General features: G+C 47.6%; 1 protein-coding gene across 1 annotated transcript in view; it reads left to right on the plus strand.

Moving 5' to 3' along the window:
* Window positions 1–12132, plus strand: part of FRAS1 (Fraser extracellular matrix complex subunit 1) — a 105746-nt gene that overhangs the window by 58193 nt on the left and 35421 nt on the right. The window contains exons 20-26 of the mRNA XM_063158094.1: window positions 4414–4566; window positions 6117–6263; window positions 9044–9190; window positions 9828–9968; window positions 10058–10198; window positions 10433–10576; window positions 10914–11181. Coding sequence (XP_063014164.1) covers window positions 4414–4566; window positions 6117–6263; window positions 9044–9190; window positions 9828–9968; window positions 10058–10198; window positions 10433–10576; window positions 10914–11181 — 1141 coding nt within the window. The remainder of the gene's footprint in view (window positions 1–4413; window positions 4567–6116; window positions 6264–9043; window positions 9191–9827; window positions 9969–10057; window positions 10199–10432; window positions 10577–10913; window positions 11182–12132) is intronic.

Here is a 12132-nt window from a genome sequence, read left to right on the forward strand (position 1 = left end):
AGTTGTGCTCTGGCCCAGGATCTGCAGTCTGAAGTGTGTTGCTCTTTGTGCTAAATTTATGTCTGGTGTTTAAGGAAAGGATGTTTGTGGCCAGTTCTCCTGGAGGTAAAGTGCTCCACATCCAGGTTGTTAAGTTTCACTCAATCTTCTCATTTAGCACTCATTGAAATGCTGAATTTGCCCTTGCAAGTTATTAATTACCAGTTAAAGAGCAGCTGTCCCATAAAAGAGCACATTAAAACTCCTGACACCCTCATAAGATATGATTTGCAACAGAATCTAACAAAGCTTTTTCCTTCACCTCCCAAAGCAATATATTTTTACAATTATCTTCCCATTTATCTTTAATTCCCCACCCTGCAGGCAGAATTGTGTTATGGCTTATAGGGCCTGCTGTGCATCACAGTCACCTGCCATCCTTTATGGACCTGGAGGGGGAAATCTTTCACAGAGGCTGGAGAAAAGCAACTGTCACTCCAAACCATTGCCTGGGAATTAATGGTGTTATTGTGACTGTTACCTGAATGAGGATTTGAACATTTGCCTTGTTAATAGGAACAAAAAAAGGTCTTGTTTTCAGCAGTTAATCAAATAAGCATTTTACATTTAAGCAGAGGAAAGATAAAATGTCCTCAACTTTCAGAAAATCAATGAGTCCCTGAGCTCTGTTTTGGGCACAAATTGAGCAATTGGCAAATTGGCAAATTTGTGCCAATTCTCCCCTGAGAGTGCTCAATTGATTAATTTCACTTTATAGCCCAAATGTACAGGAATGTGCTTGAGACTTGAGCCATCCCCCGTTGGATCTCACAGCTTCTGTGGTGTTTGTTTTCCCAGTTCCCAGATGTCCCTCTCCCTCTTGCTCAGCTTGACCTCAGCTTCAGGAAACTTTGCAATCAGCACTCTGAAAATCCCAATCACTGCTGAAAGCCTTGTCCTGCCCTTGCTTTTCTGATTTGAGGTTTCCCTGTTTATCTGGAAGCTTCCCTGGCTTTTCCTGACTGCATGGAAGGGCAGAGGGACTAGTGTGGAAGAAAACTGTGCACCCCAGCTGATAGAGAATCCATCTCAGCCTGGTTTTAACTCCAGCTGCAAGGGAGCTCCCACTCCCTGTGTTCCTCAGGCCCTTGCTTTCTTAGCCTGTGTGCAGTTGGGAAAACCTTCAAAGCTAAACCAGAAGAGCTCGCTCAGGAGGGGGCCTGTAACAAGCTTTGCTGCCTTGCTCTTAAAATTCCAGAAGGGACACTCTGACAACAAGAAATATCCTCAGCTCCTTGTAAAATTAATGAGCTGTTGCTGTCCGTTTAGAGAGACACTGATATCATCACAGAGAGCTGGAGCAAGAGGGGCTCAGCTCCACTCCCTCACTGCTCTGCAGCCTCCTACAGAGCCTGCAGCTGAGCTGACAGAGGAGGGAAAACCCTTTCCCTGCTTTGCTCTGGGCTCCTTTGTGCCAGGGACCTTCCAGCTGGGTGTCGCACCTCACACTGCCTGGGGAGACTCTCCCAGAGCAGGCAGATCCCTGCAAACCTGGTGTCACTTCACCAGGAATTCACTTGGCTTCTTTCAATGACAGATTCCCTCTCAGGTCTTGGAAAAGAGACACAAGAAAAACATTCCAACAACCAAAGCAAGCCAAAGATCCTGGTCAGTGTTGCATATCCTTCTAAACCAACCACACTGACTTGCTTTCTGGAATTACTGTAAGACCAGAGGCTTTTTTGCCCATTGAGGTGACTATAAAGTGTGTGGTGTTTTCAGTGCTGATTTTAAGTCATGCTCTGTTGTAAACCTCAGGTCTCACCTTAGAGCACAGCACAAAACTTGCATCAGGAAATAATTTCCTGGAGAGCCCCTAAGAGGGATGATGTGTTTCAACAATATATGCTCAGCAAGTGGTGGAGCTGAGAGGCAGAAATGCCACTGGTTTCCTTTGTCAGCATTCACAAACACTTCAGAGATGGTTGTGTCTCCCCAAGAGCCTCTTTTGTCTTAGAACAACCTGTAACAGATAATTTCCATATAGGAAGGGCACAGTTTTCTTGCTTTATTTGCTAAGAGGGTGTGGAAGTCAAGTAACTCCGGAAATCCATGTAAGTACTTCCATTCTGCTTTGCAATGGAAGTAGCTTCACAGGAAGATTGGTGATGGGGGTTTTTTTTGCATAGAGGTGAGGAAGAGGGAAATCAGAGTCAGCTGGCAGGGGAGGAGGGAAACATTTTGCTTGGAGAGTGGGAGGAAAGTCAGCAGTCTCAGAAAGATGAGGAGGGAGGCATTGGGACTACCAACTAAGGGGTGACAGAATTCCTAAGAATTCAGTTGGAAGGGATCTAAGGGATTTAACTAACTAGTGTGGCACTGACCTGCAGCCAGCTGGAGATGTGAAGGCTCCAGAAAACCCAAATCCCACAGGCTGTGCCCGCTGGCTGAGCTGGAGGCAGGACTGACAGGGATAAGGCAGAAGCAGGAAACAAGAAGGGCTGGGGAATGACTGAGAAGCACAAGTAAAACATCCCCCTTCTGTTAGTCCTGGCTTCAAAGGGAGCCTGCTGTGAAAAAGTGAAATCATCTCTCCCTAAACAAAGCCCTTTAGTTCTTCCCTCGCTCTCTCACTCACTCCCCAATGTCCCTGAAATTCACCATGAGCAGCAGCCCTGGGTTTTTTGTTGGTGCTGTGTGTGCTTTGATCTCCAGGCTTGCAAAGGAACAAGAGAGTGATGGGGCTGATTCATCCTAAAACAGTAACTGAGAAAACTCTTGCCACTCGCTGGAGCAAAAATAGAGGCTTGTGAAGGGAAAACTCTGCTGCAGCAGCACTGAGTTTTGTAGATACTTGGATTTTTGAGTGTTAGTTTGTGAGAATCTGGGTTTTTGCTGCAGATACTGACTGTGTGGATACCCTGCATTTTCTCAGCCTCATTTTTATGCTCTGTGTATGAAACCTTTTGAGCGGATTTGTTACTCATTATACCCTGCCAAAGCTCTTTATTAGAGACCAGGGGCTCTAGCAAGAGATTCAACTGGAGGAGTATTATTTTAGCAGTAAGGAGAGTCAACATATTACCAGGTAAATGTGGAAGTACAAAAAGCTAATTGGATTTTTGGTAATTTTATTGGTTATAAGTACATAAACCTCATCACCCCACCTCCAGCCCATACAAATCACAGGTACTCAGGGCCTTTGGGATGATCTCCCAGTCCTTGCTCCCTAAGGTGGGCTGCATGTGATCCTTTCTGGCTCCAGGGACTCCACCTCTGTACCCCAACTCTGGCTGGTCGTTTCCTAGCTCCAAGGCTGAGAGCACAGGGCAGAAACTCCATGGGTTCTGCACCCTGTAAAAGCAGGAGCTAAAGGAGGCAGCTCTGTAAGAAGCTTGGATTCCTGCCTGCAGTCAGGACTGGATCAGTTTCTGGGCTGCTTCTGGGCTTTTGCAGCAGTGAGGGGTGAGAGTCTCCTGTGTGTGACATGCAGGAGATGTCAGCTGGGGCCAGGCTCCTGCAGCTGTGGATGCAGAATTCCTCCAGGCTCCCATGTGAGCCTGTGCTCAGCTTGTAAATCTAGATTGCCTGACAACCTGTAGTAGTGCTGTCACAGGAGACAAAAGACAGAAAGGTGAACCTGCAGCAGAAATCTGACAAGAGGCCAGGCACTCCAATCAAGCCTCATTGTTACATATCTTTCAAGACAGTTGTCATTTCCTTTATAATTTTCTCGATTACCATAATGAGGATTAATTTGGCTTCCAGGTTGCCTTACACTGCACCTTTGTGCACACAAAAGCCTTGTTGTCAAACCTTGTGAAGCACCTAAGTTCAGGCAGAGGTCAGGAGACGCAAGCTTGCGTCCTGCTGGGGAGAAATGGAAAAAGGAAAAGGTTTTGAGGCACTCTGATGCCACTCTTGGCCTGGCTTGGAGGGCTGCTGTGGCTGTTTCAGGGTGTGGATGGCTGGTTTGTGTGGGAAAATGGGAGCAGCAGGAACTACAGGAGAAGGTCATGCTGCTGTCCAGGTCCTGCTCCTCGTTTTGCCATGGTGGGAGCAGAGGGAGGTGGGTGCCTGAGGCCTCCAGTGGGGCTAAAGAGGAGCCTTAGGCAGAGGCACTCAGCATCAGAGAAAGGGCTTGGCTTTGTGCAAAACTTTGTGCAAAACTTTGAGCTGGCTTTGTGCAAAACTTTCCCTTAAGCTCACTTAAGGATGGAAAGAGGATGCTTCTGTGGGGCAGGAGGGATACAGAGGGAAAGTGAAAATGCTGTGGTGCTCAGGAAGAGCACAAGATGAGGAGGCAAGAGGAAAGGACGCGGGAGTTTCGGGTGGGGGGATTTGCTCTCCAAGTTCCATCCCTGCTGCCCTGCTGCCGTTCTCAGCCGTGCTCTGTGCTGTCCCTCCGTGCTCAGTGTCCCTTGTTCCCTGCAGACTGCCACCCCCTGTGCCAGCGGTGCGTGGCCGACCTGCGGGACAGCGGCAGCGTGTGCCTCAGGTGCCAGCACGGGCGGCACCTGCTGCTGGGGGATCACTGCCTGCCCCGCTGCCCCCCGGGACACTATGCCGAGCACGGAGCCTGCAAACGTGAGTGCCTCCTGCAGAAACCTCGGGGAGCTGCAGGGAGCTGCCTGCACCCCTGGGACGAGTCCCACCAAGTGGCTCCTGTCCAGTGGAGAGGCTTTGTCCAGCTGGCAGGACGCTGCGCTGGAGCAGTTTTGTTTTTGTGCTTGTAGGAGTTTTTTCAGGATGTTTTGCAGCCTAAGGTCTGTTGCTGAGGCTTGTCTTGGTGCAATAATGGCCCTGAAGGTGATGGCTTGTAGCAGCTCCCAAAACAGAAAGCCAATTCCATTCAGCTTTCTAGGCTGGTGCAATGGATGCAGCACCCAGGGCACATTTCATTTTCTGACATGTGCCTGCATCTCCTCCACTTGTTGTTGTTGATGTGGTTTCATGTTCCAGTCATTGTCTGAGCTGCTTTCTACTCCCTGGGCTCTTAGAAGGAAGCAGATTCCTTTTCTTGTTCTGAGCCTGACAGAGAAGTGGTAAAGCTCCAAGCTGAGCAGAGGGTATTGCACTTCAGTTTGAGAGAAAAGAACCCAGAGCAGAAATTCAGCACAATGGAGATGCTCCTTTTGCAGGAAGTGGCATTTCCTAATCTAGTTCAGGGCAGGTAATATTTCAAAGCTTCTCTCCAGCATTCTGGGAGCTGTGTGTTTATTTACCTGGTTTTGACAAATGAGATCTCAGAGCTATGAAACATACTCTGTGTCACTTGATTGGAAAGGCCCCTGAGAGAGGTTTTGCCTTCCTGGCAGTGTAAGCCTAGGGATAACATTTCTTCCCTTTGGTTTGAAGGTTTGATTTAAAAGGAGTTGTGCATTTTTCAGACTGTGTCACAGCCTGTAGGATATTTTGTTCTGCCTTGTAAGATCCCCAGCACAGCTTCTGATCCCTTTGCCCCCTCTTTCTCATGATTAATTTTACACCTATCATGATAGGTGTAATGATGGCATCAATCTTTAAATAAAGGCCTGTCAAGAAGTAAAACAGATTAATCATTTTGTACGTAACCTCTCTGGAGAAAGTAATAGGGTACATTTGCCTCAGCCCCTGTGATATTTTAAATCCCTTTGGTCAGACTAAGAAATGAGCCTGAAAAGTCACGAGGGAAATGTGGAGAGGGTGCATGGAGGTGGTCTGGTCTCCATCAGTGCAATTCCTGCTGAAGGGATGGATGTGAATCTTCAGGGAAGTGTGGAGCTGTCAGAAAAGCACTGGATGGCTCCTGCACAGACACAGAGGATCTAACCTGAATCTAGCTGGGAGAAAGCATGAGGGGGAGGTATGTGCTAGCCCTTTTTTCACTCTTCTCTGTTAGACAGGTCCTGGCCACATCCTGCAAGGGTTTTTCTTAAGAAGGAAAGGCTGAAGAGAAGAGGGTAAAAAGAAAGAAAGGAGAGGATCCTTTCTTGGGTGGGGGGCACTGTGCACCACTGAGGGCTTAGACTTGGCAGGAGCTTCTGGTGCTCACCACCCCTGCTCCCAGTCTCAGAGTGTTTCTGCTGAAGCTTGTGACACTTGCCCTGAGACCTGTTTTTCCTTGATCAGAAGCCTTGTTTTTGCTGTCCCTGCAGCGTGCCACCCTTCCTGTAAGAGCTGCACTGGCGAGGGTCCCTTGTCCTGCTCATCCTGCAGTGCCAGCCTGGTGCTGTCCCACACGGGCGCGTGTGCTCGGCTCTGCTCCCTGGGCTACTACAGGGATGACAGCAACACCTGCAGACGTGAGTGCCTCTCCCCCAGCCCCCTCTCCTTCCCACAGTGCCTTGTCCAACCTGGCTTTTCTTGCTTCTTTGCTCACCGTGGCTGTTGCCTGGGAAAAAAAAGGGTTCAGGTGCCTAAAAATGTGATGTGAGTTGACAGAGGTGATGAGCTGCCTCAGGAGCAGAGCCTAGAGCAGGGCTGAAATTTCAAAACAGTTGCAGTTTTGTTATTGACCTCAAAAGACAAGAGGCTTTGTGTCCTGCTGTAAAAATCTGCAGGAGCATTTGTGTAGGTTTCCCTGTGATGGATCCTGGACTTGATGAAAACTTGGCAAGTTGAGACCAGTTTTAATGAGTCCTTACTAAGGCAGACCCCCTCCCCACTGCACTGCCTGCCAGTACATGCCATGGAAGCTGCACTGGAGCTTTTATGTCCATTTCTCCTCATGGGAAACCCCAGGAGAGTTGAGGCACAGCTTCGTAGACACAGACCTGAGCTGATCCTAATGATCTGGTGGAATTGATCTGGTGTTAGGCTATGTTTTATCCCACTATTGGTATCCTTTATGCATCTCTCAGGGCCTCTCTTTTCCTTTATTATTTTGTGTTCACTCTGACCTTGGGTTATTCCTCTCAAAAATTATTTGGCTTGATGTTCTAAAATTCAAAATTATATGGCCCAAAGATACAAAAAACTGGAAAAAGCCCTGCTTGAATTGTCCCACTATAATACACATACCTAAAAGTGAGTGAATGCTGATGTGGTTTGGTCACTGTGAACCTGAACACTCAGATTAGTGAATTCCTGTGTTACCCTGATTCAAATTATCCCAATTTATGATAAAATAACTCTGTTGCACTGAGTCCAGGTATCAGTGTCATCCTACCTAGACCAAATTTTGTCACTGATGAGGTCCTGTAGGAGGAAACTGAAGTGGTTGTCAGCTTTACCTGCCTGTTGTTGAAATAGATGGTTCTCCTGAAACTATTATTTCCATCTGATCAGCAGAAATGGAGACACCTTACATAAGTTCAAGGAAATACTTGTACCATTCTTCTGTTGTGGAAAAAAAATGAAAAAGGGCATTCAATAATAACAATAATAAAAAAAAAGGGAAAGTAATAAAAAAATAGGAATTAAAAAAAAAAGTTCTGGCTGCCTTCTTACAAGCTCAATAAAATACTCGGTTTTCTCCAGCAGTAGGGATTCTCTTCTTGCTTGCTGCACCAAATTATCTCCCTTCCTAATGAACATGTCCCTTTCTAATGAAAGCTTTCCTGTTGATAGCTCCTGCCTCAGGATATCAGCCTAGACTGGGAAAGTTCATGAGGCCTGCACCCTTCCTGAATTTGGTTCAGGGGCTCAAATAGATTTTTTTTTTTTTTTTTGCAAGCCAATTTATCTACTCTAATCTCCTTATTGCAAATGGCTTTTTAAGAAGTGTTTGTAATCCTTGGAGCAGGGGGCTCAAGGCCAAGTGTGTTGGATTTTTGTCATTCCAAGTGTCACTTGTGCCTTTTCAAGTGGTGCTGATAAGCCAGGGAGATACAAATTGTCCCAGGCTGCTGGGAAACTGCCACTTGGAGGGAATGAAGATTGTTTAATCGGAGGTTGGCTGCCAGGCTGAGAAAATCTGGTCCCTTTTCAATGTTTATTTTAGTCTCTTTGCACTTTTGAGGAACTCAGGGTGGAATGAGGTTCAGAGAGATGCTGAGTGCACGTAGCCCTGAGAGATATTTTTAAACTCAAAGACATCCTGGCCCACGAACAGTGAGAAGCTTAACGGGCTTAAAAATGCAGATAGGCAGTCGTGCTGATAAAATAAGCAGACAGGTTTGCTTCCAGATACAGTTTTTGCTTACTCTTCTGGCATGCCTCCATAGGTAGCCAGATTCCCACAGATGTAGACCTCATGTAGAATGTTTTACTGTATTTTTAATAGTTGGTTCTTTGGAGCACTTGAAAAAAATAATTTTTTCATGTAGTGTTCTTAAGTAAAGAAAAATCAGAGTGGCACCAGAGCACCTAAAAGCAGCTGCTCGATTCTTTAAGTAAATATTTTGCTAGAAATCATTTGTAGATCAATAAAATGCAGACCTTCTGTGACATTTTTTAGAGTACTGTTTTGAAAAACACTGTGTTCCTGCTTCAGGGAGAGCAACATGGGTATTTTCACATTTACTTTGGAGGATTTTTGGTTATAAAACTGTGTTTTGAATGAACCTGTCAGTATTTATCACCCAAACTGTTAGTACAGCTTCCTGCAAAGTTTAGTTCCTGGACATCAAAGAGGTGAGTTGAAATATTCTGAACCTCTGGACTTTGATCCTAGATTCAGTAAATCCCTGAATTATTTTTTTTCCTGGCATCTTTTTTGCTCCCTGCAGCTCCAGAATTTCACACTGTGCGCAGATAAAAAGGTACAAACGTTAAGTGAAATTAAATGGGCCTTTGGTCCCACCAAGGATTGCAGCAGTCTACTCTGCTCTCCAAATTTGTGTGTTTCAGTTGTATGAAAAAGGAAATTAAAAAAAAAAAACACAGGCAGGGAAAGCTCTTATTTGGGGTTTTGGATTCAGGGTCCATGTTTTGCCCTGACCTGTCCAGAGGAAAGTAAGAAGCAGCGTGAGGGGACATTCCAGCCTACTCCAAATGGAACAAGGCTTTTTACACTTTGGAGATTGCGAAAAGGAGCAAAACAAGCAAAACCCCTGGAGTGTCCACAGAGGATAAGAGGGGTAGCAAGGCTGCAGGATAACCAGAGTGAGGAATGAGCCTGTTTTTCCTTGTGTTCCCACAGCTTGCAGCAGCCAGTGCCGGAGCTGCGACTCAGCCGCCGGCTGCACGTCGTGCAGAGATGCAGCCAAGGTCCTGCTCTTTGGGGAGTGCCAGTACGACCGCTGTGCTCAGCAGTATTACCTGGACTTTTCCACCAACACTTGCAAAGGTGAAAAATGCCTTCCTGGTATCAAGGGAGAAAAAAAAAGGAAAGAGAAAAAGGAATAAATGCAAGTGACCTTGGCTAAGAATCCGTTAGATGGCAGCGGGAGCTGTGCAGGTGGCCTGCTTTAAAAAGGGTGCAGGAAGGGGAAAATTGTTCAGTGACAGGTTGCTTGCGAGGTTTCTGCAGGTTTTTTTTGCTTTTTGGGCAGCCTGCTGTCACATACTTGAGCCTTTCAGTGGAACAAGATGATTGCAAATCGCTCTCTTGTAAATGATTTTGTAACTGAGCCAGCAAAGTTTTCAGGGGTCAGGTCCAGCAATTCATTTAGTCACGGGTCAGCTGATAAGGAGTGAGCTTGCCAGGCTAAGTCTCTTTGCAGGGGCTTATCTGGCCTTCTGTACTTACCTGTCTCTCTCTCTGTCTTACTAAATCCTGCATCAGCGGATGGCTGCAGAAACAGCAGTTTGGAGGGATTTAAAAGACACATGACTTGAAATATTTCCAGAACTCCCCAGCAGAGTGTTCCATGATGGAAATAAGTGATGTTTTCCCACAGCTTGTAGACCCCAAGTGCGAAGCCCTTGTGCAGGGTGAGCACCCCAGAAAGGGCTGCCCTGAACTGATTTCTGTTTTCTTCCAGAGTGTGACTGGAGCTGTAACGCCTGCAAAGGTCCCCAGAGGACTGACTGCCTGCAGTGCATGGAGGGCCACGTTCTCCACGAAGGAGCTTGTGTGGAACAGTGCCCTCCAGCTTTCTACCGGGAATCAGACACGTGCCAGAGTGAGTTTTCATGGAGCATTCCCTCCAGCATATTCCCTGCTTGTCTCCCAGGAGCTGCCATGCTGAACTCTTTGCCTGTGTCTCTTCAGGGTGTGACCAGCCCTGCCTTCAGTGTCACCAAGCAGACAAGTGCAGCCTCTGCCCAGCCCCGTTCTTCCTCCTGGGCAGTGCCTGTGTTCCCAAATGTGGGCAGGGATACCACGCAGACGAGGCACAGCGCCAGTGCACAGGTGAGCACCATGAGCTTGGTGCAGGCACGGTGGGCAAATGAGGAAGGAACTGCTTGCCAACTTTTATCATAGCTCTTTGCCCACTGTTTTGACTCTTTTTGTCAGGTAGGTAAGACACACATAGTGGTGTTTCTGCTCTGAGCCTGGGGACAGCTCTGCGTGCCAGTGGCTGTGCTGGTTTTGAGACTGAGACTGGTTTTGTCTCAGTGGGGTTGTACTTTCCATCCCATGCAGCTTGTCCTCCTGGATGCCTGGAGTGTGACAGTGGCAGCCTGTGCCACCTCTGTGACAGCAGCACGTTTCTGAAGAGTAAGATCTGTGTTTCTGCCTGTGGCCAGGGTTTCTATGGCAATCCACGGACCAGAGAGTGTGAAGAAGGTGAGTGCTTCTCAAGAGACAACACCATTTATTATCGGTGTAAAGCCAGTGACAAAATGTCTTGGGGGAAATCCCTTCCTGAATCAAACTGAGTGGTTACTTATCCATTCTTTATTCTAAATGAAGATTTACTAGTCTGTCTGCAGCTGGCTTTCAGTTCTGTGACAGGGAAATCAAGGTGGGAAGTCATTTGCCCAAGTCGTGGTGGGGATTGGGATGGCTTGCAGTTCACCTGGGTCAGGAATGAGCAGGCCACCCAAAACCAGTGCTGGCAGGCACGATGCCAGCACAGCCCGTGGTGGTCCCTGCAGTGACAGCTCTCCCCCTTTCCCTTCAGGCAGCAGGCATCCCCGGAGCTCCCGTGTGAGCAGCACCCTGACGGTGGGCATTGGCGGGGTGCAGCCCCTAGCCCCGGCCCTGCTGGGCTGTGATCCGGCCGGTTCCTGGCGCCAGCCGCAGTTCCAGCTGGACAACATTCCCTCCAGCGGCCGGCTGGTGATGCTGCGGGCCGGGCGGGAGGCGCCGCTGAGCCCCGGGCAGCGCTTCGGCTGCGCGGACCTGCGGGACAGGAGGGTGCGCTTCGTGCACGGCACACAGGAGCCCAGGTGACTCGGGGAGGCTTCTTTACTGTGCTCGTGCCTCACAGAAAAATTGCTGTATCTTGAGAACGGGTATTTCCTTTTCCCTTGGAAGCATTCCTACGGAGAGGCACACTTCCCACTGCTGCTAAATCGACTTGCAGCTTCTTGCACTGTACCGTGGTGTAACTGGTGCTGCAAAACTTCTCAGTTCGTGGTGGAAGAGCTCACTGTGACCCGATCCCAAACCTTCTGTGCTTTTGCGGTGCAGGGATATGTCCCATCCTCAGGGCACTCAGCTGAGAGTTAAAACTGGCGTATTAATCTGATTGTTACCATAGTTTGTTGACATTGTTAGGTGGATGCTCAAGCGATGTCACTGCTGTGCTCTCCGGCATAGTTTGCCTTCAGCCATTCCTTGTTTGCCTCCAGGGTCAGCTCTGTTAGTACCCTGGAATAATTAGTGGTGATTAGTAGCTGGCAAAGTTCACACTGCAAGGGTGTTGCAGATTTTTCCTGCAGCCAGGCAATAAGCCAGCCACCCTGCCAAATCTCACACTTGATTTGCATCACCATAAAGCCTTGGCACCAGAGTGACATGGGTGGAACTGTTGTAAATTTCTGGCTGTTTAAATCAGGGAGGTTTTCCATCTAAATCAGATCTGAAGAAGACTTTCAGGGTGTCCTGATGCCAAGGGTTAGCTGGTGCTCACCAGACTTCAGGCATATGTTCCTGTATTTCCTGTATCCTGCTTATTTTTTTTTAGTCTACCTGATAGTCACCATGAAATGTCAGCATCTTGTCTTGAGAAACAAAGCTGCTTTATTACCAAATATCACTCTATTTATTATTTATACTGTTACTTTAAACCTCAAGGTGTTTGGGGTGGCATCACTGAAAAGTAAATGGGAAGAAAAATTCCTGGCAGGTCCTGAAGCCAGAGAAGTGAGGTTTTTCTTTAGCAGCATTTAGAATTG

Source organism: Melospiza melodia, chromosome 5 (genome assembly GCF_035770615.1).
Source record: "Melospiza melodia melodia isolate bMelMel2 chromosome 5, bMelMel2.pri, whole genome shotgun sequence".
NCBI lineage: Eukaryota > Metazoa > Chordata > Aves > Passeriformes > Passerellidae > Melospiza > Melospiza melodia.